This window comes from Chiroxiphia lanceolata, chromosome 6 (assembly GCF_009829145.1).
Source record: "Chiroxiphia lanceolata isolate bChiLan1 chromosome 6, bChiLan1.pri, whole genome shotgun sequence".
In the NCBI taxonomy this organism is placed as follows: domain Eukaryota; kingdom Metazoa; phylum Chordata; class Aves; order Passeriformes; family Pipridae; genus Chiroxiphia; species Chiroxiphia lanceolata.
The window spans coordinates 17127080-17154864 of NC_045642.1; the positions used below are offsets into that span (position 1 = coordinate 17127080).

General features: G+C 41.7%; 1 protein-coding gene across 12 annotated transcripts in view; it reads right to left on the reverse strand.

The window, feature by feature from the left end:
• Positions 1 to 27785, reverse strand: part of BRSK2 (BR serine/threonine kinase 2) — a 318935-nt gene that overhangs the window by 8762 nt on the left and 282388 nt on the right. For 6 of the 12 annotated variants that reach the window (XM_032690782.1, XM_032690786.1, XM_032690783.1 and 3 more), the window contains 7 exons: positions 27649 to 27709; positions 23165 to 23372; positions 22052 to 22100; positions 17230 to 17353; positions 14562 to 14742; positions 13831 to 13920; positions 5465 to 5512 (listed from right to left, as the gene is read on the reverse strand). In XM_032690782.1, the coding sequence (XP_032546673.1) occupies positions 5465 to 5512; positions 13831 to 13920; positions 14562 to 14742; positions 17230 to 17353; positions 22052 to 22100; positions 23165 to 23372; positions 27649 to 27709 (761 nt within the window). The remainder of the gene's footprint in view (positions 1 to 5464; positions 5513 to 13830; positions 13921 to 14561; positions 14743 to 17229; positions 17354 to 22051; positions 22101 to 23164; positions 23373 to 27648; positions 27710 to 27785) is intronic. The other 6 variants (XM_032690784.1, XM_032690781.1, XM_032690791.1 and 3 more) reach the window with 1 other exon arrangement.

Consider the following 27785-nt stretch of genomic DNA (forward strand, 5'->3'; position numbering starts at 1 on the left):
TTAAGAGAATGGTGAACACAGGCAGGAAAGCCTCAAAGAGATGAGGCCTATTTCCTTGCTGCTACCTTCTGCAGAGCTAAGGCCTGTGTAATGAATCAGAACCCAAACGTGTCTGTTACTGATGAATAGCTCTGGCCAATCCAGCACCACCACACAACATTCAAAAAAGGAGACATGATGATGGAGACGGAAGGAATCATACATTCATTTGGACAGCTGGTGGCACTGAAAGAGCAGACAAGGATAGTAGTGGGATGAAAAGATGCCAGATTCTGTTGTGGAATCATGCTGTTCTGGAAAATTGGATGGTAAAGGACTAAGCCCAAGAATTCTTTGTATCTGCCTGTCCTTTTATGAAGATCTGCCTGCACAAGTGTGTGCTGAGAGGGGAAGCTGATGACCCACACTCGTAAAGCCACAGCAAATGCTAGTACTGCTGCTACCCATTCTCTAAGAGACTTCTGCTGCTTCATTCCAATCCTGTTTGTCTATAAAAATGCTAAACGTGCATTGGTACTTCATAATATGATTTTGGTCTTTTCTGCCAGATGGATGTTCATGTATTATGTTATAGGTTTTAAGTTCTCTGACTGTTCCTACGGGAGAGACGACCTGTGTATGCTCGTGAAATGTTGCTTCCTCATTTCCACCAAATCAATCACTTCAAAATATGATTTAATCTTCTCAGAAGGCCATCTTAAACTTAGCTTAGTACAGCAGCTTACTACACCAAGCAAGTGTTTCCATGCAGTATCCTGAAACACTGGCTATTATAAATAAAGTACTGTGATCTTAATAAAGAGTGAGATATCTGTGTTTCCCGTATTAGATATTACTACAGAGAAAGAAGAAAAGATCTTGTATTGGACAGTAAAAATCTCACCATAGCTGTCAAAACAGGATCTGACATGAAACAAATAGTTCACTAAGTCTGGATTCATTTCTAGTGCCAAGTTGCCTTTTTTGTGGCTACCTTCTTCTACGGTGCAAAAACATGAGGCATGAATTGGAAAAGAAATGTCTCCCAAACACAACTCTAGACTGAAGACATTACAACTACAGTATGTGGGGAGTCAGTCATTCATCTGGACAGCAAAGGATACCAGCAGAATGAGCAGGGGTAACTGGGAAACCTGGCTTGAACTCTTTAGAACATCTGACTTATTGCAATCCACCCATTATGAATGAATATATGATCTTTCAGGTGCATCTTCCTTTTGTCTCTTCTCAGTGTGACAGTGGTGAGAAGAGCCTTTCAGCTGGGAGGGCAGCGTGTGTTTTTTTCTGTAGATTTCAGCACCGGTATTTCTGCCATCAGTTACAGCTTTTTGAATGCAAATAACCAACCTCATCTTCCATCAAATAGCTACTTTGTGAGAAGCAGGATTACTCTAATTAATCCCAATATGGGTCAGGATCATTTCCAAGAGCACCAAGTCCAGATATTTGCTGTTGCTGCTTGTACCAGCAGTCTCTAAATCAGCACTCACAAAGCTACAGGCTGCAATTGCAACCCAAATGTGATGCAACCAGTTTAAAACTGCAAAATGTTTCCTAACTTCTCAAGTAGCTTGGGATGGCATCGACATGGGCTCACATCTGTATGAATCAAACTGTGATTGCAAGGAGCTATGAAGAGAAGCCTTTACTGCAGTGCAGTTGCCCTGTATGCACTGAGGATGACTGGCCACGGGCAACAAGATCAGATGGCTCTGAAGAGGAAGTCCTGAATGTCAAGTCCTAAACACTGGAAGCAAGAGATCTGACTGAGATACACTGGTGAGACACGAAAGGCAAGTGGACTCGCTGTGCTTCTGCTTCTATGAGATCATTTTGGTGATAGCCACTGGTACACACAAGGATCCAAAAAGCTTTTTGTTTAACTCTGGTGCAAGGAACTGTAAGCAGCAATACAAGATAAATATTTAAAAATAAACACAAGGTCTTCTTCCCAGCCTGCACAGGATTATGGTCTAAGATTTTGCAGGAACATTTTGCAGTGCCCAACATAACAGCATGATTTGACTGGAGCTGTAGCAAGGCAGCATTCTCATGGAGCTGCACCAGTTATACGTACTAACCTTCTCCTCCTCCTATCATCACCCACTTTCCATGGACGTGCCACTGATGTAACTCAAGACTTTCCTGAGAGTCATGAGAGATGGAAAACAACAAGCAAAGATTGCCTTACTTGGAAATAAAATTCATCCTCGGATAGCTGCAGTGGAGACTGGAAAGTTTACAGGCTCCCTGGGGTATCTCAGAAGGTAAAGTGGAGGATAAGGAAATTTTTTCAGAGCTTTCTGTCAGCATCTAGCACCTTGGCAAAACATACTTACTAAGGACTCCAAAAAACTAAAAATGGCTAGGAATGGGAGCCCAAAGACCATACACCAGCTTTACTATGAATTCAACCACTCAAAGAAATTCTAAGCTCACTATGTAAACAACTTAAAGTCATCAAAGTTTGTGAAGACAGACTTTTTTCTGAACAAGGACTACTGAAATTGGCACTGTGGGCTTCTGTGTGGTGTATATCACTGGCTCCAGATCCAACTTGTTCAATCTACAATGAATGATACTTGCTTTCTAATTCCCAGCTTTGTGGTTGAAGCTGGAGGGCTTTCCAGCTTATGTACTATCTTGATTTTTATTTTTAATGTAAAGGCTCTTCAGAACCTATTAGAACCTTAATTATACAAGCTATTCTTCAGTAACATAGACATTAATACCAGATTAGATGGCAGTAAACAGTTCTCTAAATCCTGCTTCAAAAGAAACAGAATCCAGTTTTTTTAAAGCTGTGCTGATTTTATAAGGCTTAATGGCAGCACACAAAGTGATAAAGCTTACTTGTCACTAAACTGATTTGGCTCTGAATACACACAAGGAATAGATCAGCTAAGGTATCACTCCTGTAGGCATTTAGGTTACAGCTGCATTTTCTATGTAAAGATTTTAATTTTTAGAAGGTAAATTTAATCTTACAAATAAACTTCACAGATAAGAGTTTAGTCTTTCTGACAATAGCAATGCCCGTTCCCCTGCTAAGATGGGTGGAAACATAAAATATTCCACCCCAACGTGCATTTCAACTTTATTATGAGCCAAGTTATTTCTCCTATTGTGAAATAGAAGAACTGTTGGCAGCACTTTTCTAGTTTGCACAGGTAGGGTTGGTACAGCAACTGTTACATCGTTTGGATATTGGCGGCTCCTATGACACACCTTGGCTGTTCAAACATTAACTTGTTTTTCAATGCCAATGGCTGTATGCAAATCACTTCTCAGACTGATGATCACTGCTAGCAGAAGATGAGATAACATTTAAAGGACAAGACAAATTTGTCTTGCTGTTAATTATAACATTCAGTGGTTTATAGTGGGTGAAAAGATATTCCTCATTCCCACCAGAGCTTTCACATGGCTGAGCATCTGATTGGCTCTTCCTGCTCCAGTGTTAACTCTTTTTGCTAAAATGACATTCTGTGCTCATACTCAGAATACAGAACAACATGGAGGTCAAAACCCCCACAGAATATAGTTTTATAGTTCTTCATGCACTATTTGCTATTACTGGATGAACACTGTGTCAACTTCAAGGGGAGTTTCTGATTCTCGGAATCACAGAGGACAACTTGCCAAAAATAGGCTAAGTGCTTGCATCATTCCCTTCCACTCCCCTGTCTAAATCATGGGTTCCTGCACACAGAACAGCTCTTCACTCATATGAGAGGGTGGAGTTCAGCATGATGCAGTCACCACTGCTTATGCTGTTTGTGACTACACCAAGAGGACTGTGATTTAAAGGAAGCAGCTCCATTAAACCCCTATAAGCTATTCTTTCTCTTCTCTCCTTCTCTCTCTCTGTGTTGTCTACGCTGTAGCTGCCACAAAACAGTCTCCCTGATGGCCTTCACCTTGTCCTCTTTGTCCCTTGTTGGATTGCTGCTGACATTATGACAGCTCAAGGGTCTGCATGAATTGTGAGTAGGCAGTGATGCTCTCTGCCTAAAGGATGCAGAGTACTGGCTGGTTATCTCTGTAGCTCAATTAACTTGCAAGTAATCAGCAGAACTGGAATTTTAGTATTTTTGTATGATGTGAATGCCAGATCCAGGCAAGAAACAAAGCGTTGAGGAAGAAGAGGTATTTGCTGTCTGATGCCTTCAAGAAGCTGAAGGTTTGCCTACAACTGAAATGAGTCACGAGGAGATCAGAAAAGTCAAATAAGAAATCAAACAAGCTCCTTTCAGAGCAAAGGAAAAGCTCCCACCAGCAAAGCTGCAACTTAAGGGAAAGAGACCATCTGAAATACAGGAAACAAGCCAAATTCTGCCTCAGTTACACATGCATAAACCTAATACTACCTCCACCATGACAACTTCCCTTTATGGTTTCAGACTCCACAACAACTCCAGAACAACTTTCTTCAGTTTACAAAGAGGTGGCGTGGCAGTTGCAGGTGGAGAGCAGTAGTAGCTGATCACTTCCTCATCATTTTGTCTTCCCTTTCACAGAGATATCTGAATTCAACCTTGGTACCAGAATGGAAATCTAAAGAGAACAGAGTTCTCTCATACAGAATCTACACAAGATATAAGACAAAAACTTCTCTCATAGCATGTGGGTATTCCCACTATTGTATTTGGAGGAGTGAGTAGGGGCACAGATAATGAAAGAAAGAACACAGTACATGTGTATTCACAGGGGAAGGAAGCCTAGGGGCAATTTAACCAAAATTCACATAATCCCAAGCACGTTGAGCTGCAAGTTTTGCAGGAAACTTTTTTCTTAAACCTAGCAAAATTCCAAATCTTCAGTAGGTTCACTACTCTTCCAGTGAGAGACATAACACTCTTCCCCAAGATCAGAGTGGAATTATGACAATTTACACTAGCTAAGTGTCTGTCAGATAATACGCAGTGTTTCTTGTGGAGGATTTAAAAGCATCATACCCCAAGGATATCTGGGGAAGAAGGGGTTGGATGCAAAATAGAAGTAAATAATGTCGCATTCCTGTCTCAATAAATAGCAGGAAACCAAGGGAGACAGCAGCTAGCAGGGCAGCATTCAGCTTCATGGCAGAAAAGGGACTCAAGAATCATGAATCAACGGCAGCAAGTAAAGAAAAGAGTAAAAAAAAATCAGGAAAGAAAAGAAAATCACTGGCCTGGGTTACAGTGAAAGAGGGAATCTCATGTTTGTGCTATGAAGGGGAAAGCTGTGGTGGAGCCTGTGCATCTGTGCATGGATGGGGAGGAACAGAAAAAGGGGTATATGCTTGAGTCCTCCAGGTGAGTGAAAGACATAGTGGGCTGTTACAGTGTGGGCAGTCTCGAAAAGAGCAAGGGAGAGCAGGGATAGGGAAGGGGAAGAGGTGGAAGGGACGGGACGGTGCATTATTATGTTGCTCAGCAGGGGCTGGGGAAGGTGAAAAGGCAGAAGGGAAGGAAGTTCTTACCACATTTGGAAAGTCTGCCAGTCATCAACTCCATACAGTTAGTGGTGTCTGGATCATAGAACGGAAAGAGGAGGAGGGGAGGAAAAACATAAAAAAAGGTTTCCACACCTCTGTGCATAAAGTAGTAACTTAGCACATTATTACCTGAAGCAGGAAACATATACACATCTTGGTCTTTACACAACCCAGGCCAAATTCTGCCACCCACTATATGCCAGTGTAAATCTGGCCCTGTGACTGAGAGTGGATGCTGCTTCAATCCCGCTGCCTCCACTCACCCCTTTATCATAGCTACAGGTATCTATGACATGTGGGAAATATTCTGCCACCATATTAGCAAACTAAAAGCCTTGAATACAGTGTTTCACCTGGCTAGCTTTGAAAGTTAGCCTGCAACAGCCATGAAATGTTCAATCGGCTGATATACCTACATAAAAAACCTGGAGAGAGGGAAGAAATACAGCACTGTGCTATTGCACATGGAATGAGGTTACTTGTACAGCTCAAAAACATCTTTTAGACCCCAAAGGATAATGTCGAAGTTCCAACCTAACTCTGTCTCTCTTATTCAAGTGTAGTCTCTTACTCCTCTTGCTTTCTAGGTCACTATTTAAAGGGAGTAGAAGTACTTCTGGAAAGGGTGGCAGAATCTGGTCCGAAGACACTACTGTCCACTTTGTGTATAGCTCCCATTACCACAACCTCTGGGTGCTTGCTGCTGGGGTGTGATAAGCAAAAGGAGCTCTACATGTCAGCTTTAAAACAGAAAGGACCAGCCCAGCTGGACACTTCCATGTGGAAGCTGCTGGCAAGCCAGATCTGCTGCTGTCAGCCAGGATTCCCTTGCACTTGGGATCTAAATCATTGTGTTCATGGGCAATTCACTGCTGAACAAGAGGCTACCAGTTAAAGCACTAAGCTCAGTCTCAGATCTCCTCTTGCCTGGGATCCTGATGAACACTTGGGTATTTAAGAAATATCCTTCTCAGAAACATGCACACATATGCTGAAAATCCATAACTCCCAGGAGGCTCTAACTACCCCCTGTTTGCTATAAAGTCTGCAGGACAGAGGGAAAGATAATTTCTCAGCATTCCTCCCCTTAAATATTGAGAAAAGTAATTTCATAAGAGCAGGAAGGGGTGCTGGATATGCTTGGGTAAGCTGAACCCACACTAGAAGAGCATCTTTTCTGCTGCAGCCAGGCCTGTGCTGTGTGGATCATTTACAAAATCATGGAGCAGAGAGGGTAAGTGCTTGGTCCAGTCACAGTGGTCAAAGCATCTAAGCAGCAGTTATATGCTCTCCATCCCCAAGGCTGAAGGTGGGCTGGCAGAGGTCAGTGGGAGATGATACCCATGGAAGTTCTCTCAGAAAGGCACAAGATTGAGAGAAAGGGGGAAAAGGGTGGAGGTGAAGGAGAAGAGAGCATTCAAGAACTGGAACAATGTATCAGAGGTGTGAGAGATGCCAGGAGTTTACCTGCCTTTGAAATTCTTTGGCTAGTCTGGCAGAGTGAAGACAGACTAATCTCCCAAAATATATTTCTCCCTGAAGATGCCTAGCAGATTTGAGAAGTGCCTATAGTGGTTGATTGGGTCAGTGACCAGAAGTCACATTCACAGGTTTGGATCATTTTTTTTCTTTAATAACTTGGAGAAGTTTGTTGTCTCATGCCTTTCAGTGGTTCCTGTCCAGCCCCCTCATAGTCAACTACACTTTGCTGTAATGCAGTGTGATGCAGATCTATAGTGGTGGAGCTCACAGCATTCACCCAATCATTAGCAGAACTTAGCTTTGAAAGAAAACGTAAGAGCAAAGAAAGTCTCAAATATGGCCAAAAGACTGTTTCTGACTCCACCCTCCAACACCTGGAATTTTCCCCTCAAGTGTATCCACACTAACTGGCCACTCAGTAACTAGCAGTCTGGAAACAAAAAAGGTCACATTTGGATAATATCAGAGCAGGTAAACATTGCAGCTAGTTACTAAGAGTCTCCTGAAACCGGTGAAATACCGGTTTCATTCTTAATTTTAACAAATTAAAAAATAATCATGCCTCCTTAAGTTAATACTGTCTTTTTTTTCTAAGTCATTTGCAGTCAGCATAGGTCTCTTTAGTATTTAAAGCTAATTGTGTAACAGATCCACAAACATTCATTGTGTGATCAGAATACAAACTGACAGATCTACACAGGAGAAAAGGATTGTAACAGAGGCTTTTTGGCAGCATAACATCTTGGGCTCTGTACTCCATTTTATTCCTTAAAATGTAAATTTGCATGGTATGGTATTACTTTTGATGGATAGGGAATTTTTTTTAAAATATGAGATCATGGAAAAATCAAAGGAACACTAATGAAACCCCTAACTTGTCTTTCTTAAAACTTTAATGCACAACTATAATTTGCATTCTCTGTATTGCCATGGCTAGTCCCAGGAACTGCATAGGAATTAATTTTTATTTGTAATGTCTTTCCAAGACCTGATCAGATTGTTTTTCCCCAATTCCTAAGGCAAAGTCAGCATGGGCATAGGACCAGTAGCTCATATTGCATTACTTAAAAGACTAACAGTGTTAATATGCCTTCAGCTTCTCTTTTATAATAATTACTTAAATACTTCTTTCATTTCCGTCATATTGTAACATCTGCTTTAGTAAATACTCTACATGATAAAGTATTCCATCATTTTCAAGTAGAAATTTCATTCTAATTAGAAAGTCTTAGATTCTTGGCAGTCAGCTTCTGCTCATAGATACTAATCCACAATCCAGTGACTGTGGGATCCAGGTGTCATGTGAAAGGAATAAAGCCAGGGTCCAAAGGCTTTTAACTGTCTGAGAAACGTTGATGGGTCATGTAACTGCATTTTTCATGTGTCCTCTTTAATTTTTTAATTAAAGCATAGTAGCAGTGTCAGATCTCAATCCTTCTGATGATAAGGGAATTCCTTATTTCATAGAAATTGCTGGCAGTCCCTCACACTTTGGGTTTGACCAAGACTCTTTCATATATGACATCCATCTTTAACAGATGGCAAATATTTTGGTTAAAATAAGGCCTTCCTTCAAAAGGCCAAACAAGTTCTGAATCCATTAAAAATTGCTAATGTTCTGTTGAATTTTCTTTCACAATTTTCTTTATTCTTTAATTTCTGCATTTCTATCCTACATAAATTTCACAATGAAGTCGTCTAGTTTGTGATGCTTCTGATATCTCTGAGTCTGAGACTTGTCCCAGCCCAGGAAATCTCACCCAAACAGCTGCTCCTCTGAGATCTCCAAATCCAGGGCTAGATCCCAGAAAGCACTGAGCAGCTCCTGCCAGATGCTCACAGTCCCCAATAAACAGGGAGGGAGATGATATCAAGGGAGCTACCAGTTCCTCTGGTCCAAGGCAGTTATCATTCAGATTGAAATTCCCCAGTGTTAGTGTGCTTATTTGAAATTCTCTGTTCTCTTATCAAAACTCTGGAGAGTCTGGACTTTTTTCTACATGCTTGATTTCAGAACTACCAGTAAGTATTTCAGATAAGTTTAATGAAGGCTGTTCAGTAATAATACTAAGGCTGTTCAGCAAAAAAACAGGGCTCTGCTAATCCAACAGGCATTAGAGGGTACCTTTTGTAGGTGGGAACCATGATAGCAAGATGAAGTAATTACTCCAGACACTACAGGAGTGGTAAGACATAAAGAGTCACACAAGATTGCAGGAAACAAGAGAAACTTGGGACCTGGATGAACCCCAGAAAAATTGACTTGTGATCCAGTTTCAAAATGGCACTTGCAGAGTCCTTGTTTTTGAGTCTGTAGCTGGAAATTCACCTTCCAAAGCACTTCATTTCCTCCTTATTCCCTTTTAAGTCTTGATGATAAAATCATATGCACATTTGGAAACTGAGTTTCTCACTAATTTTTTTTGTAACAATTTAGCCTACAGCTCTTGTGAGCCATAAAATACCCAGAAATCACAAATCAATCTTCTAACAAGAATTTGCACTGCTCTATTTTGAAGCTAGATATGGTCTCTCAACACTTGTTTATGCTGATGAAAGGCACTTCCAGCAGTAATACTGAGATGCTCTGAGCTTTGATATGTCAATGGTTAAAATCCGATATGAAGCCAATAATACAATAAGAAAGAGAAACCCTTCCCAAAGAAGTTATAAATCAGCATAGCTGATTGCCCAGAACATGGGAAAATGGGAAAAAATAAGAATATGCAGCACCCCACACTTAAAATGAAAGCTCAAAGAAACAAGGAAGTATTAGAGAAATAAAAATTGATACACTGTGAATGATCACAGATGGCTTTTGCATGTCCCTATTCACCAGCTGTTACTATTACTCTTTTGTGCAAAGGCATCAGAGAAAAACAGATTACGATTTAATGGAAAGAGTGTTGGGCTGAAACAAAGGCACAAATCTGAAATATCTTCCTCCATGGAGAGAGATCTTTTTATCCCAGCAAAGGGCAGTTTGCCCAGGGATTACCAAAGTAGTTATACCTGAGTATAAGACTCCTGGACGGAGCTATACATGGATGAGAGATGAGGTTGGCTGCTCTCACAGACAGTGAGATTCACTCTTGATGCAAAAGGGACTGTCCTTTCATGGTCTTGCTGGGCTTAGTGGTTTTTGATACCAGTAACAAGTATACAAGGGCAACTGTTCTAGTTTAGACCAAGGGCCAAAACCATCCAATGCTCCGTCTACATCAGCAGCCACAAAGACACGCAGGAGCATAACAGCCGATCAAGCAGATACTTCCTAACACTGCCTTGCTCACCACTGTCAGGTCAGAGATTTCCTGAGCCTGCTGCTGTTTCTCTGTTGAGCAATTCCATAAAGATTTTTCTGTCAGGGAGTTGTCTAGCCTCCCTGGGAGTAAGAAGTACTCAGGGGAAGATGAGCATCTGCAAGCTCCTCGCATGCAGAACCTGCTTCAGCGAAGAGTTCCACAGGGCTTAGATTATGTGAATAGACGCTTTTCAATATTTTTTTTGGTACTTGACTTCCACTACTTTCATATGATGGCCTCTAGTTCTTTCACTGGGAAGAGAAAATGAACAGTTGATCCCTATTTACTTGTAACTCATGCCAGTCATGAGTTGAAGACCTGGTACTGTCTCAGCAATCATAGTACAGAGGTCCTGAAACCTTAGATTAGAAAGCTGATATGTTGCACTAAATTTGACCAACTAAGCAGTGGCTTTTAGAAGTACTACATTAACTTTTGGAATGGATTTAATTTATTTACACATTTATTCAGGTAAGGGAGGGAATCTATTTTCCTGCTTCAGAGTATGCCAGAAGAAATATGCACAGCCAGTCTCAGAAAGGAAAAATGGAAGTGAATGAAGGGATATATGGAGGAAGGGAGATTATCAGGTGCTCAAGTATGACACAGAAACACATCTGCCTAGATCAGGTACATAACAGGCTCACACACACACACACAGATGCATGGGCAACATGACATCTACAAACACTGTTGTGAGCTGGAGGAAATGAAAAAGAGGGAAGTGCATTCGGAAACCCAGGCAAGCCGGCTCAGTGGGCTGGCATACTGCATAGCAGATCAAAGAGGGGCAGGAGAGAGAATGACTGTCAGTGCCATATGCTTATTAGGCCTTGCTGTTCTGCTTTATACTGAGTTCATCGAATCTTCCCCTTTTGTAGGTCTCACTTTACCTGCATGCACCTTTCACAGCTGGTTTTCATCATCCCACCTGTAATAGCATCTGAACTAAAAGTCAGGAGAAACAACCACACAGAGGAGATGTCTGTGTACGATGAGCTGGGAAAATATCCAGTGCTGGACAGTATTGCTGGTTAGAGACAGCAGTACAGTCAGAGCCACGGAGGAGGTAAGTCCAAGTGAACTGTGAGCTCATTCTATTGCAGCGCTGGACTGCCTACAGAGCATCCTCAAACCATGAACCTCAACAGGAGCCCAACCACCACAATTTCTGTGAGCTGTTCAGAGCTGGGCATATGGGAGGGTAAGAGAAACAGAGAAGACTTTGCCTTGTTTCTAGTGAGAAAAGTTGATTAATTCCATGACAATTTCTAGGAAGCTCTTGCACACATCTTTCCAAGTACAGACAGCCAGCTAAGCAAGGTGCTGAATGCAAACTCTGCTGTTCTTTATCCCTTTTTTCTTCGCCTTACTCTCACTGACTGGGGATGTGAACCACAGGGCCTCTTTACTTTGATGCACGGGTTGTCTCTTTTTGGTAACAATCCTTTTATTTCCCCTCCCTTCCTTTTCTCTTTTCCTTGTACTCCACTCCAATCTAAGATTTTCAGGTTGACTTCTCTCATTTTCAAGAGGCTTGCATACTCCCGACCAGGTCAGGTGATGCAGTACAGAACAGTCTGGCACCCTGTCTCATGAGCTGTCTTGCCTAGTTAACTTCCCACCCAAGGGAATTCTCATTTTTAAATTTCAAGAGATCATTAATTTTGGTTTTGCTCCTATTTCACTCTGGCATTAGAGATCAGGCTGGGTTTTCGCTGGTAGAACAACATATTCTCATGTTGTTTTCAGCAGTAGAAATCATGTGATTTTTCCATTCCAGAACCAGAGCAAAACTATAAGTCAGATACATTTCTCACAGCACAGTTTGCCCATAACATCTCCCTGAACTTTAGTCAGTTGAATGGTTTTTATTCCTGTTATAATATGACTTTCTTAGGGAGATATCCTGCCTCACATGCAAGTGTGCAATAGAGTTCAAGTCTTTCTAGAGAGCTGCAGTAGCTAGGACATATTAGGGTGAAGAAGTTAAGAGAGATCCTCAAGTTATTTACTTTTTAAACAATTTTTTCCTCACAGGAAAGTAAGAGTACACTTCCTTCCCTAAGAAATAAGGAATGCTTGAATATTGTTCACATATCAGGAGTAATATGAAATACACTTACAGGATGCTTTTCTATCTAATTCCCCTCACCCCCACTTAACCCCAGCATTTCCCAAGAGGAAGGGCTGGCAGAAAATTCTGGCTGCTTCCTTGAGTTTGATTTAATTTCTAAAGTCCAGACAGCAAAAACCTCAATCAACCATAGTTGTAGTGTCCTCATCTGCCCTGTTTCTGAACAGAATAACCCATGTGCTGGGCACCACTGCAATCCAGCATGCAGAAGGTCAGGCAGTGCTGGAGGCCAAAAGTAAAGTGGACACTGAACTGAGCATACTTCTCTGTCAGGTACTAAGCATAAACACTTCTAGATGGAGTTATTTTATCTTCAGCTGCCAAAGCCACACTGTTAGACCAGAAGGATGTAACCCATATGTGCAATGAGCCAAGGACATCTGGGATTTAATTGCAGGATGAAATGCCAACCTAACTCCCACACTTTTGTCTTGGCTTGTTCACACAAAGGTCAAGCACAGAATTTGGCTCTAAAGTATAATATTTATTTACTTCCTTTCCATCTCCCACTCCTCCTGACTCTTTCTCTCCTTCCTCCAGCTTCTGCTCTCTACCTTGCTCCTATTTATTCCCTGTATCTGCACATTCTTTCTGCTTCTCCCTATTTTTCCTTCCTTGAAGCATTCCCAATAGCTCATCTGCCTTAAGTTTTCAATTTTCACCTTCTTCTTTGTTCTGTCCTTTCAAAGGAGAGAATAATTAACACTGATATTTTTTGTGTGTGCAAGCACTAGTGTTCAGAGTGAACACTTGCTACATGATGGTGGGATGAAGCCAGTTTCTGTATTATCAATTCAGGCTGCCTACACATTCAGATTGATGTCACTGCACAGGGTAACACACATAAGGATTTCTCTACCACCATGAGGAAATTTACTTTTCAAATAGGTAAAATATAGCTTTTGCAGAACCTTAGTGTATAATTTGTGCTACCACAGTACTGAGCCAAGAATTTGATCACACTACTGGAAACTATTAACCACCTTCTGACCATCTGTTAATGTCTAAGTTAAAAGTAGCTCTCAACTTTGTTCTGAGACCCTCTGAAGTTGGAGGTTTCTAAAGCATGCCTGAAGGGTTTGAAACTTAGGTATCTTCTAGAGCATGTCCCTATTCTGGGATATTTCGGAGCTGGAGAAAATCTGGAAGGTCTACTGATGATGCAGCTTTTGATGGAGAAGTGGGCAAATGGCTCTTTGGGCGGGCGGAGGGCAGAAGCTGTTCAACTGGGGAATGCACTGGGAGCATTGGAGTGGGAATGAGAAAGGGAGGAGTAGGGTGGGTGCAGGGAGTTACTGCTCTGTCCGAATGGAGCTCGTTTATTGCTGTGATCAGAGGGATGGCCTCCCTCAGCCTCCTGGTACCGAGAGGCATTTCACCTTCCTGTCCCTGCTGAAGCAAGGTGCTCGACAGTAGAAACTACTTACCTGATAACTGCTGCACTGAAGGCTGGTCATGTGTGCTTAACAACTGTGCCTGAATGGTTTCTACTACCCTCTTAAAGCGACGGCTTGGACCTGTGAGGAGAGAAGAGGCACAAATGGCTGTGAGAGGAATGGGAGTCCATATACAACCCAGGCTGGAGGGGAAGCATCACAAGTATCTGCCCTTCAGTCTTGTCCCCAGGAGTGTACTGACAGTGTCTCTGTCCTTCAGCCAAAGGGACTGTGGTGTGCTGGACTCAACAGGAGGAAGAATGGCTTCTGGGTTCCTTTTGTGAAGGCATAAAAGGAGGGGGGTGTTGTTTGTTTTAAACCCTGGGGGGGACATGTGGCCACCCAGAAGAAAAGGGTGAGTGAAAGTTTCTGTCAGAAGGAAGAAACTAGTGGCCTCACAATGTCCTGCTGAGACTCTGAGACTTTTGAGTGAAACATGGAGACAGTACCATGACACATTCCAGATCTGATGCACAGAGCAGCCATTTTAGCACTAATCGTGGAAGCGGTAACTTCACCTTTTGGGAATCTCTTTCCCTGCCTGCCACTTCCATCGCTACCAACACTATTTTTGTTCCAAATGTCCTCCTTTCCCTTGTCTGAATTTTCCCCCTGAGGTTAAGACAGTTATATTCTTTCCTCTGACAGAGCAATTTGCAGGCCTCTATTATCAGCAAGGACAAAGCCAGCTTGCACCCATTTTAGAGCTTTGCCATGGTTACCTGATAAGAGTGTGAAAGTGACAGAATAGATCCCGTTCTCCTTTTGCGCCTCTCCCCCTTCTGTGTACGTTATGTCCACCTGGAACTTCACTGGCTTCTGGAAGACAGCAGGACCTCCCGTGGACTTATATTCTGCACGGAAACTTGTCTGTGAGATGACACTGTGACTGAGACTTGGAATCTGAAACAGGTTGGTAGAAGAAGGTAGTAGAACTAGTGCACAAAGTGAAAAATTTGCAAAATTCTATTTATAACAACACACATTTCCAGAGTGGATAACATTTGCTAGATCTGCTTCTGGTCTTGAATTCATAAAGTACAGTGTTCTTGTGAAATCAGTAAGACTGTAGATTGCTTGGCACCACAGAAGAATGCACTGCTGCTTAAAGGACTGATCCAAATTTAAAGGTTGAATATTGGTGAAATACCCATCGTGCTTATAAATGTGCACATGTTGCTCAACTTCATACACTCAGTCTTCCTTTTCCTACTCATCTACCAGTTTTGAGAAATGCCTTTTTCCTGAGTAAAAACTACTATTAAGAGAGTGGCCAGTAAATCGATGGGATATAAAAAGCACTCAAGTGGCCTGGTCTGATCTCACAGCTGATCCTGTTTTGAGCAGGAGACCTCCTGAAGACCTTTCCAACCTCTAACTGCTTGGTGATTGGTGTCAAACAGACATCAGGACACAAAGCAGACACTTAGACAAGTGCCTGAGATATCCACAGGGAAAGCAGACCTGCAAATAACTCACCCAAACCGTAACTCCTACCAATATGTAAAAGAACTCTGAGAAACTTCATTGTATCTTGCAATATCTGTATCTTCAGACTCATGGTGGAATTTCATAACTGCCTAACTTTCAAGCAGTTACCATCCATGCTTTCTGCCAAAATGTAACATACTCGTATTCTATTTACTGCTTCATAAAGGACCAGATTAAAAAAAAATAATCAAATTTGGAAATCTGGTCTCTAGAAGGAAAAGCAAAGATGAGTTCTTTGAGAAGCTTACTTTAAGGACTTAATTAGCAGGTTGTGACAGTGCATTTAAGTTTGAAGGTTGCTGAAAGAGACAATTCACTGGTTTTGCACACAAATCACTACGTCACACCTAAACCCAGACATGTGGGGTATACACAGAATCAACACTACAGACAGCAGCTCAAGCTACTCCCATAATATAAACCCAGAAGCACAGCTAAATGCATGAAACTGATACAGTAACGTGGCTGCTTCACACCAATCTGAGATGGACACCAGTGTCTGATGAATGCTACTATACTGCATTTACTCTTTGTATGCTTGTATAGTTACAAGGGTTATGGCTGTTTTTTTGGAAGAAATTCATTGTATCATGATCCTCAGTGTTTGTTACAATAAATAAAACACTGTTCTGGTGTCACCTTGGGGGGGTTCACACCTTGTGAGTCCCATGGCCACTTTGGGAGGGTGGTGGAAAACCCGGACTGGATTTCTGCTGGAGTACAGAATGGGGGAAAACGGGGACTGGATTTTTTCTGGAGTACAGCATGGGAGAAAATCTGGACTGGATTTTGTTGGATACGGAATGGGGGAAAACCCAGAGTGGATTTCCGCTGGAGTACGGAATGGGGGAAAATGGGGACTGGATTTCTGCTGGAGTATGGAATGGGGGAAAACGGGGACTGGATTTTTTCTGGAGTACAGCATGGGAGAAAATCCAGACTGGATTTTGTTGGATACAGAATGGGGGAAAACCTGGACTGGATTTCCACCAGAGTATGGAATGGGGGCAAACACAGACTAGATTTTGGCCCAAGTACGGAATGGGGGAAAACCTGGACTGGATTTCAAAAAAAAAAAAAAAAGGGTTGGACTTGATGATCTCAGAGGTCCTTTCCAATCCAGCTGATTCTATGATTCTGTGATCATAGAGATTAAAATGAAGTTCAGTATTTTATGGAAAAAAAATCAATTCAACAAACTATATAAGAAATTAAGTCTCCTTCTCTTAATGCTATTAAAAAAAGTCTAATTATGTTGTTGACTACCTTGAATTGAAAAATCTCTGAATTTAATTTTGCTGTGCTTTTTCTTCACTGGTACTTCTTGACAATGATAGCAAGGATCTTCTATAGGAAAAAATTACAATTTCACTTTGCTTTCTTAGCTTGTATATAAACTGCATTTGCAACATCTGATACTCCGGTCACCAGAGGAAACAACCCTTCTTTCTGCCATACAGCACTGAAATGGAGATTTAAAGTAACAAATGCAGATATGAGATAGGATTTTTGTCTGACTGAAGTGGTGGAGGGCTTACCCAACAAGGGAAGACCCAATCTGCTGCCCAGACCAGTAACTGCAAGGTTAGTTTGACAAAGGAGCAAACTGTTGTCTTGATACCGTGCCAGCAGTGTGCTCTAACTGCAGTGTTATTCCAAACACTGGCAACCTGGAGACCTTGCCAAGAAGGCTGAAATCTCTTCTCACCTTAGAGAGCATTATCTACACTTAGTAATTCACACACAGTCCAGTGGAGGCCTGAATCGACAGGTTATGTACATTAAACCCACAGAGGCTGCACTTGAAGGAGCAGAGACCCTGTCCAGTAACATACGGCACAAGGAGTCCTGGAACTGACCAGAGGGCAGTGCCTCCAAGAGGCAGCTGGGATGACTCACCGAGAGGAAAGCGTGGACTATATCAGCCTTGATGGAGCTTAGTGGTTTGTCCTTAATGACCACAAAAATCTGTTCTTCTTTCTCCAAGTTGATGAAGTTACCGAACCAGGATTTTTTGGCAAGCCTGACGTGATGAAAAGAAAGAGGTGGTTTAGAGTACTGAGCACTATTTCTTATTTCTTAAACACCCCTAGCTGGAAAAAGAATAAAAAAACACACAAGAAAGTTTTGATAACGCTCCAGATTTGATGTTATTGCTAATAATAAGTGGAAAATAGTGTCAGAGAACACCCAGAACAACACTTCCCTTAGTGAAAATTGGTAAAATGACAGACCACACAGTCTTAGTCTGGCAGCAACAATGCAACAATGAAAAATCAGGAGCAACAGTAACTCTTTTGACTGAGCCAATACATCGATTAATACTGCATATATAAAGCCTATATAAGCCAGAGGACACATTTCTGGTTTGTCTCCAGGGAACTATTCATTTCATGTGACAATATGCAGATCCTGGCAACATACAGATTTAAGTTCCTTCCCACTCAATTTCAACTCCTTTGGTGTTACAGGACTTAAGTTCCTTTTCTAAAGGTGTCCTGTTGGGCTGATGGTACAATCACAAAATCTTGCTTTTTAAAGCAAGCTGTAGATTTCACCAGACCTCCAATCTGTCAGTGAGTGAAACCCACTCCCACACAGAGGGTCAGGACAAAGACTGTCCCATTCATTAGTCTCATTCAGGGTGTCTATATAATGAGTGAACTCTGGTCCTCCTACAAAGGAATGAAATTTCAGTACTAAGAAAGAAGATGCCAAAACCATGCAAAACACAGTTCAGGCTTTCCACTGACAACAGTCCAACTTCACAGTTTCTTTCAGCATCAGGTAGTGGTTTCACCATAAAATGAAATTGCTCTGTTTTTTCACACTGATTGTATCAGTAAATGTTTGATTTTGCTTATTCTTTTACCAGTCCAGTCTGTTGGCATTATCTTTTAAGTTGAACAGGCTAAAGGAAGAATTCAGGGACATATATTTTAATGGGAGACACTACTGAGAACTTGAAGGTAGCACCTCTGACAGGTGTGGTTTTGATGGGAGAAAAGATGCTGTTAGCCATGAGACACAGCCAAAGAATTGCTAGACCAAACTAAACCCAGGGAAAATTCCACTTCCATCAGCCATATTCTAGTAGGGAAGAATTTGGCATGAATATGTCAGAAATGAAAAGACCTGCCACTAAGAGACTGCCTTTTTTTTCCTCTACAGCATACTTTACAATGCCAAGTCTGATTTGAAGTATAGCACAGAATAGGTTTTCACTCATTTTGGTGGACATTCACCACTCAGTGGAAGAAGACAATCTCTCCAGACAAGGAGAGCCATCTGCAGAAGGGATTACTATACATCAGTTTTACAGTAAAGCAATGAACAGCTGGAGCGAGTTATTAGTAGACTCACTTTCTGTGGCAAAGGCTCAGACTGAGGCAGAACAAGGATGGGCAGAGACTAGGAGAGAGAGGAGCAAACTAAGAAACTAATTTGAAGTCTAGGCCTTCAGGATAAAGAACAAAGCTTGACCTCAGTATTGTCCAGCAATTTGCACTCATTCCCCATTCCAGAGTGCTCCATGAATAAGTCGGCTCACAGCCCATTTAATGCACGTAGTAGAAAGACCACAACTGGAAAACCACTCAGCTGGGCAAATAATTATTTGCTTCATTTACTGTAGGCATCCAAAAATAAGAGTACAGAAAGATTCACTTGCAATTTGGTAAACCAGTGCCCCCCACTCAATTAAAGTGGGCTGGAAAACTGTCACTCCCTAAAATATTCATAGGCAGCTGTAACTAAGCCAGTGAGCCAGAGATTAGCATAGGGAGCAGTAAAGAGAAAGGGCCTCTCATTTAAATGGTCGTTAAGGAGCCAGGGTTAGAGTGCGAAAGAAAATTACATACTAATTAGCTCATGTGTCTCGCACACACCATAACAACTCTGCAAGCCCCTGGAGAGCTGGGGCAATAGCTCCCTGCATGTAAAGGGTCTATGCTCATTAGTAAATTAGCACCTGGTTATCTATCTAAAACGGCTGGTTGTCTTAGGCTTGGATGTATCATAATCTGAACCAGGGTTGGCGATACGGACTCCAGGGCCCAGTGGAAGCATGGGCCTGGAAAAGTGTGCATATTTAATTGCAGATCTGCCATGTTAAAATATGGTTTTTCATTTCTGTATTGTCATGAATGGTTTTGTTGGCCCTTCATTTATAGGTCTCTTAACAAGCCCAGGTAAGAAGGGGCCCAGAACATAGGGTGGTTTTTTCCTGTTCAGCATGGTCTGGAGTCTCCAGAATCCAGCTGGGCTCTTTTCCTCGGCAAGGTTATCACCCGTAATACTAACTCTGGATGACTCATTGATAGCCTGGGCTATGCTCCAGCTTGTAAATCACTGGAATTCACTAAATAATTTTGCTGATGTCGCATAAGATGGAGTAGATGCCACTGGCCTCTCCTGTTTCTGTAATGAACAGAATCAAGACATAGCACACAGGCCCTGGCTTCTACCCCTGAAACTGGCAGAACTAGCTGTACTCATACACCTGGGGAATAGACCCACTGAAGAAGAAGAAGGGACAGCTTTGGAGTAAAATGATGCAATAAAGGTTTTTCTCCTCTTAGAGAGCATTAAGTGCTACTAACTTGGGTTAAAATGTGTATGAACTAATGATCTTTAGCATGCTGAATGACATGCTCTAGCATCTTATGAGATCAGGTTGTAAGCAGTACAAAATGTACTTAAAATAAAGAATCTTCTCTTATCATGGCAAACCTCTTAAAGGGGGAATGAGATAGGAGATATGTGGGGGAGGTTGGGTATGCAGATTACACTAGGGAATCTAATCAGATGCCCAGTTGATGAAAAAGCAAAGAAATTAGCATGCAAATGGAAGCTGGTGCTTTATTACTTCACACTGAATTTCTCACTGCCATAATGTTGTTTCTTTTCCTACTTTTGGAGTGTCTTGACTACATTGCCTTCTGGAGAGCCTCACTGTGTTCTCTCTCTATCCCTGAGCACATGGATCTGTAACCTCCAGAGGTTTACCTGCTTGGCATAAATAACAGCATTTCTACTTAAGCAAATGGAGCTTTGCAGGTTTAAAGCAGATGGAGCTAAGTCTCTTTAAATGTCATCCCGAACACATTTTCTAGGACTTTTTCACATGAGAAAGAACAGCATTACCCAGACATGTCAAAGTGTATTACCTAATCATCAGGTTTGTTAAATGAATGGCAGTCATTGCTGTACCAGACAGAGCAAGGACATGTATTTTTCACTCAACCCATGAGGTCAATACAGCTCTTTAAAGGGTATCTTATTTCTTACAGAAAGAAAGAAAATACTAGAAAAAATAAAACATGGTAAAGTGGACACGGAGCAACAGACATCTATCGTTAAAATATAATCCGAATCATTATTTTTTATGACTTGTGCAGCCCAATTGAACTCATTAATTTGGCAATTATACAGAAAACAAAAAAAGGGCCTTAGGCTTGACTTGCATCCAAACTGCCTCACATGACAGGCACTTCTCTACACCAGCTTTTAAAGACTGAGTGGGAAGCAGAGAGGGCAATAAATTAACAGGAAAACTTCCAACAACTTACATACAATGAAGAAGAGAAATTTAATTCTAAAAGGTTTTCTGTTTTAACGGCCTTAAAAACATGTGAGATGAGAGTATTGTATATTTCTTTCAAAATGATGCGCTAATTTTATGAAATTCTCTCATGCCTCTCTATTAGTAAATGCTCGAAAGTGTTGAAAACACAATATATTCCTTTTTTTTTCCTGGATTTCTGTTACTAACCTTTACTAATCCCTATTTCTCCCTCTTCTGAAGTCTTTATCTCTCTCCATTATGCAGTACTGCACATAGAGTGCATATTTTACACCAGATAAATACTATGTCCGGGGAAAGTTGTTAAGACAATACCACAGTCACCAATTACAAAACTTTGTGCCCAAAATTTTCATCCAAGACTCATGAATATTTCATATAAGCATCTTAACAAGAGGCCAAATTGCCTTGGTTGGCAGGGTAAGTCTATGGGCACTGGGTGCACAAACACAAGCTGTGAAAATAAAAAGGAATAATTTGGCATCTGTTGCATATTAGGAAGTGTTTGGAGCAGCACTCTGGCAGGGACTTCCAAACCTGCCATGCAGTGACGCACATTTGTGCAGTGAAATGGCTGAAATGTACGCTGACTTTCAGGAATGAGTCTGGTGAATATGAAATAGCTTCTCCATGTCCCAGGCTGCTGCCTAGAATTAACACTGCGTTTACTATCGCAGCCAGAGATTCCTCTGAATTATCTTAGCAGAGGCTTCTGCATGTTATCCTGAGGATGTACTCTCCTGTACTAAAAGGAAGACTATTTAGTGCATAGTTAGGGCCAGTATAAGCCACAGATTAGCCTCTCCACACCTGAAGAGTGATCTATTTGACAAGCAAATGAAAGAAAAGAGAAGGAACGTGTTACAAACCCAGCAAATTCAGCAAGCCATGAGAAAATGAGGTGGTTACTGGGAGACTGTTTCGTCACCTGTTGACCCCCACTGCCATTTCTGAAATATAGATTTTATCCAGGGTCCTTATCAGAAGAATCATTTAACATCTCTACCCCACCCACAGGAGAACAGGTTACAGATACTGATCTAGAACAGAAATATGTCAGCCTATGACACTGAGACAAGGAAATGACATTGGTATGTGGTAGAAAAAAAAAAGGTAGTGTACTGGCAAATTACTTACTCTGGGGATGATTCTGGGGTTAAATTAGACATCTCCTCTGGTGTAGGTACTGCCCATGCACATACAGACGAAGAAAGGGAAGAAGAAAAGAAATTGATGATTCAGTACACCTTTCATTTTCTGCTTGTATACCAATGAAACAACGCTGGCATTGCACTCTCTTGCATTTGCCCACTGCCTCTGCAGACTGGTTCTGACATCTGAACACTGGTCATACGTCTCTAGATCACTGCATCTAATCAAGTGCTGCATTTCAAGGTTCACTTCACCCTTCCTTAAATCATTATGCAATCTTGCACTGGCTTCAGACCCAAACACACTGCTGCAATTCTCTGCAGTTCTCTGACCATCCCAGAGACAATCTCACTGACCATCACAGCTAACTATTTCATGGCTGTGAGCTTCCTTTACCATGGGATCACATCCCAGTACCCTGCAAAACCACATAGTGTTGGGATAGCTGCTGCTGACGTCCAAGGATAATGCATGTGACTTCGAGTGCTCTTTGCCTGAATAGAGAAAGCCACCTGGAACCTGAGGAAGGAAATTTTGCACATCTCAACACTCTAGAGACTTTGAAAACTGAAGCAGGCCAGCAGATATGAAGACACTGATTGTATTAGAGAGATTTTTACATCAATTACCAAAGGCGGTAAAAGAAGCATTAACCAAGATCAAAAAAGCTTTGCTTCAGAAGGACAATTTTAGCCTACTGCCACTGGCTGTCTTTTTTTCAGCAGAAGGCTCAGCCTGTGGCTGTGGAGAGGCAGCAGAGCACAGCCACAGGGGAAATGGTAGAGCTCTAAGTTCACTTACAAAACAAGTGAAGAATGTGAAGATAAATTATTCTTGTGGTCTAAGAGCCACAACAGAGACAGTATGAGCTCTATGCATGGAGTATGAAGAGGGCTCAGGAGATGCTCTTGGAGCAGGTGCAATGGCATGACAGAGCCTGCTCACATGGGGATTAGGGCTTGGCTGATGCTATCACTCTCACTTTCATATCAATACTCAGTCCTTGGTAGATGGAATTTGCACAGCCAGACAGGTATCAACTTCCTGACGAGCAGCTGCCCAAATCAGAGCCACCTGTATGTTTGGGTGGGTACTCACCTTGTAATTTCCGACGATGGAAGCGAGGAGACCCCAGGAAACTATTCTTGATGGAGTTGAGCCGTGTCCTCCATGGCATTCCTCCAATGCTGGGGCTGGATGGTGGTGTTGGGTTGGGTGTGCCTGCTGGGCTCTCCTTTGGCGTATGAACAGGTGTCCCCTTGGGGGTAGGGAGGGGACTTCCCCTTGGAGAGGGGTGAGGGGTGACCTGTATGATGGGGATAGATTTGGTGCTTGGGTCAGTACTAGAAGGGAGCAATCTAACAGGAGACATAGGGTTGGTCTGTACTTTAGGAACAGCCAGCTGTGGATTAAAGCCGGCAGCAGGCGAGCGGCCCTGAGCATTCTGCACAGGGTTGTTCTGGGAAGAGGGGGCGCTGGCATTGCTGGTAGGGAGTGGGTTGGATTTAGTAGACTGGAGTGGTTTTTCAGCCAATTTGCTCTTGGATGGCAAAGTCTGCGTCTTTGGGTTGGGCTGAAGTGCTGGCTTTGGTTGGAGTACATGTCCAGGCCTGGAGGCGTTCCTACAAGCATCAGGGTCCAAGGAGACTTGGGGTCGGGGAGAGAAAGGGAGGTCGGAGGTCTGAGGGGGGATGAAGAACTTTCTGATAGGCTACGAGACAGACGCAGAGTGTCCATGCACATCAAAACCAGTGAAATACGCATAGAGCGGGCGAGCAGAGAAAGGAAAGTCAGAATAAAATCCATCCGAGTCACAAAGATGCACCATGTCACAAGGAGACACAGGAGATGGAGGTGAAGGGGTAGTGGGGGGAGGGATTTTGCAAAGAAACGAAAACAAACAAACAAACAAAAAACAAAAAAAAGACATGCAGTTAGCTGGGAACACAGCATAATCAACAACAGCAGCAGCGGCAGCAGCAAGAACAACAGTGTCATAACAGGCTTCATCATATTAACCAACCACGTGTCAGCAAAGGAAAACAACAGAAAGAAAAGTACAACAAAGGAACAGTAAAATAAAATAAATTAAAAAACTAAAAAAAGAAAGTAACTAAGAAAAAAGAAGAGAGAAATGCCATCTCTCTGGGATTGTTCTGATTGCCCTGCAGTGTGAAAAGCACGATGCTGTAGGGAGGTGAGGAAGGGGAAGAAGAACCACTCAAGCCACAGACAAACTGAGATGTGCCAAGAATGGGACCACCTCTTTCAGCTCCATGTGCCCATGTGCAAACCCAGTAGAGAGATGAAACTCAGAACAGGTGTGTGATACATAGGGAGTGGCAGGTGATACACAGAGTTACTGCACACACCAGTCAGAACCTCTTTCCTTCCTCTTTACCCCTGACTGGCTAAGGCACACCTGAGTTGCAGCCACCCACTGCAGAAAGAGGAGGAAAAGGGAGAGTAATGCCACCTGGGCACCCACTCTCCTCTCCTGACCTGGAAGGTTAAATGTCTCCAGCATTCACCTGGAGGCTTCAGAGCATGAAACACCACGAGAAAAATTATGAACTCAGATTGGTGTTTGATTTGTAAACTGCTACAGCAAAAACTTCAGTGAGGCCTAGCAAATTTATTTATCTGGGAAGAGATGATATTTTCCATCAGACTTTACGCTTCTCCTGCAACATCCCTCATCGCATCGAAGGACAGCCTGATAATTGGAATTTCTGTCATAAAGTCTCAGCAATATTTGCCATTAAGTCTCAAGTCTAAGAAGAGGGTGAGGTGAGCTATTGTTTTGTAAGACACAGTTTAAAAAGAAAAAGACAAGTAAAGTTCATAATCCATCACAGAGGTATCAAAATGAGATTATGATTTTTTTTTTTTTTCCGAAACAAGAATATTTACATATATTAAGAGGCATTTTGGGAAACCATTCATACGTTGACAGCAAACAGCAATAGACAGACTTGGAAGGGTGGAAGCCTTTTAAAGGGATATTAGCAAGCTAAAAATCACATTTAAAATAAAACAAATGTCCTTACAAAACATTGGTGTTAACACCTTAGATTACAAGTACTGGAAAAATTGTAAAAATAGAAATCGCTATTCGAGATATTTAGCTTTGGTCTACACTTAGATTATTATTTCTATAACTTGTTACCTATGAAAAATGATATATCACCATTATTATTATCCATTCTTAACACCTAAAAGCTGCAATCAAGCACATGTACATGTAACCATGCCTCAAATTTCAGTCCCATGTAAGCACACTTACTAGGGAGTTTACTTCCTGGGTTTGATGGATTAGCACAATGTTGTTATACTTTAAAAATTGCAGAAATTTATTTAAAGCTTCATTCCTGAAATTGTTTGCATTAAAGCTTTGTAATTACTTCAAAGAACTTAAGAGTTAGGCCACCAAAATTAAAAAAAAAAAAATCACTACATCAAAACATTTGTATTATTATTAGGATTGTAAAGCTAAACTAAAATCTGCCATGTTGGTAAATTCTGATTGCCAATGGGAAACGATGGGGAAAAGATGAAGAAAGTGGTTAATCTGTGGAAGTCACTACCAGCACCTGAATATTAACAATTTGCAAATGACACCAATGGATAAAAGTCAAAGACTGTTGATTGCAAATGTCTCCTTGCAATTTTTGTATCTTATGTGTGTGATGGTTTGAGAAACAAATATGAAAGAAACAAAAGTCAAATTCAACTCCCACTTGAGCCATTAGGAATCTGAAGAGGCACCCTTAATTACCACATTCTTAATAATGAAATGAAGAACAAGATTACGTCTCTACTTCAGCTGGTGCCATGGGGAACACCATTAACAAGATCTTGTGAAATTTGAGAACTTTTAGTTGCTGTTGAATTCAATTCCTCATAGAACTGAACCTAAGCACTGCATAAAATGAAATATGCATTTGCTTTTTAAAGTATGTTCTCTTTCAATAATCATAGGTGCATAGGCAAGGACTTTTAAAAAAATATGATTTTTATTCCATTATTTCCCTTTAAGCCTCAAATTTTACCTGCCTTAATATATCATTATGATCTGCTGAAAATGACATTTGGTTGCTAAATCCCTTTGAAGACTATTTAATCAACTGCCTATTAAGTGATAATGGTAAGATACAGCAACTATGGAACAGATCTTGTCAACCCTATTCTTTGATGTAGTCCTACTGAGATGTCAGTAATTGAACCCAAGAGATCAACTGATGACATAAAGATTTAGGTTTGCTGCACTGGATGCTTATTTTGTGCACAAAACTGTTTCTGTGCTCTTTTCCAGGACATTTTGCAGTGGCATAAAAGTCCTCAGACCTCTGCTTCCTTCCACTGACAACCAGGAGCCCCAGTGCAGAAAGAAAGAAATGGATCTTCACTGGTTCCTAGCACTGTAAAGGCACAGAGGAGACCACAAATACATTTACGCCAGTTGCAAAACAGGATGACAATTGACAGGAACCTAGAATATCTTTCAGAAAACAGTTCAATCAAGCAAGGTGTTGGAAGCTTTACTAGCCTATAAACTTACACCTGACAGTGTGTCTTCATTCAGAAGAATTACACAGAATCTTACTGGGGAATTATAATTTCAAATACCTGGAATACTGATGTTATCTTCCTATAACTAAGAGTAGATCCATAGGTGTATCTGTACCCTAACACAAGGAATATAACCATTTCCAATGGCGGATAGCATCTTCTCATGAAGTCATGAAAAGTATGTAGAAACTCTCCAAGGACTCTGGGCCAGACAATCAGGCAACATGGATTGCCACAGCCCTACAGACTCCTTGATGAGGTCTAGACTTTTTTAAGCACTGCAGTCTTAAAGACATTGTCAGGCACTAGAGATACTCACTTTAATCCCTAAAGAAGTTAACAAGAAGATGGAGGCCCCTGTCATTGCACTCAGAAACTCTAAACTTTGCAACACGTACTGTGAGGCGTGTGTTGTACTAGCTATCAGTAAGTACCAGTATTTAGTTGACTGTATGATTGAAAAGGGCATGTGAATGTACCTTATTTATAGGGGTTTGAATGTTCTTTACTCATCCTAGTCAGTCAACTTCTTACTTTCCTTTTGAATTTGCTAGCCCTCAAATTTGTATAATTTATTTTCTCTGACTTTCTAATGCAAGCTATTCTGAGGCAAATAGAAGACAACCAGCATGGTTTGGTGCTCTACTGAGACCTAATTGAAAACAGCTGTGAAATGATTCCTGATTATTCGGTCTGAAGCCACACTGTATGCAGACCTCAGCTGGATATGGCAGTCTTTAGTCATAGCAATGTTATTCTGTGTCCTTATGAGACTGAAAAAGGGCAAGGGCACAGCGAGATCCCTGCTAACAGTGCAGGGAACATGTATGAGAAATTCTCTGCTTGCATTTGTAAATAACATTTCCCTCACCACCCATGAAAATTTATAAGCTGCCAAGGAAAAACAAAACATCCCAGCTAAGAGCCACAGCTCTGGAGCAACAGATGCAGAAAGCATCAAGCATGTGTGAGTGAATTGGACCAACAGATCTTGAAGCAGCACCACTTACCCTTGGACTGCTGAGAGGACTGGTGGAGAGCCCAGATGATGCTCCGCTGATTGACCGAGACCTGAATGGGCACAATAAGGAAAACATCTCTCAGAAAACTCAGACAAGTAATAACCCTGATCACCAGCCACCACAGG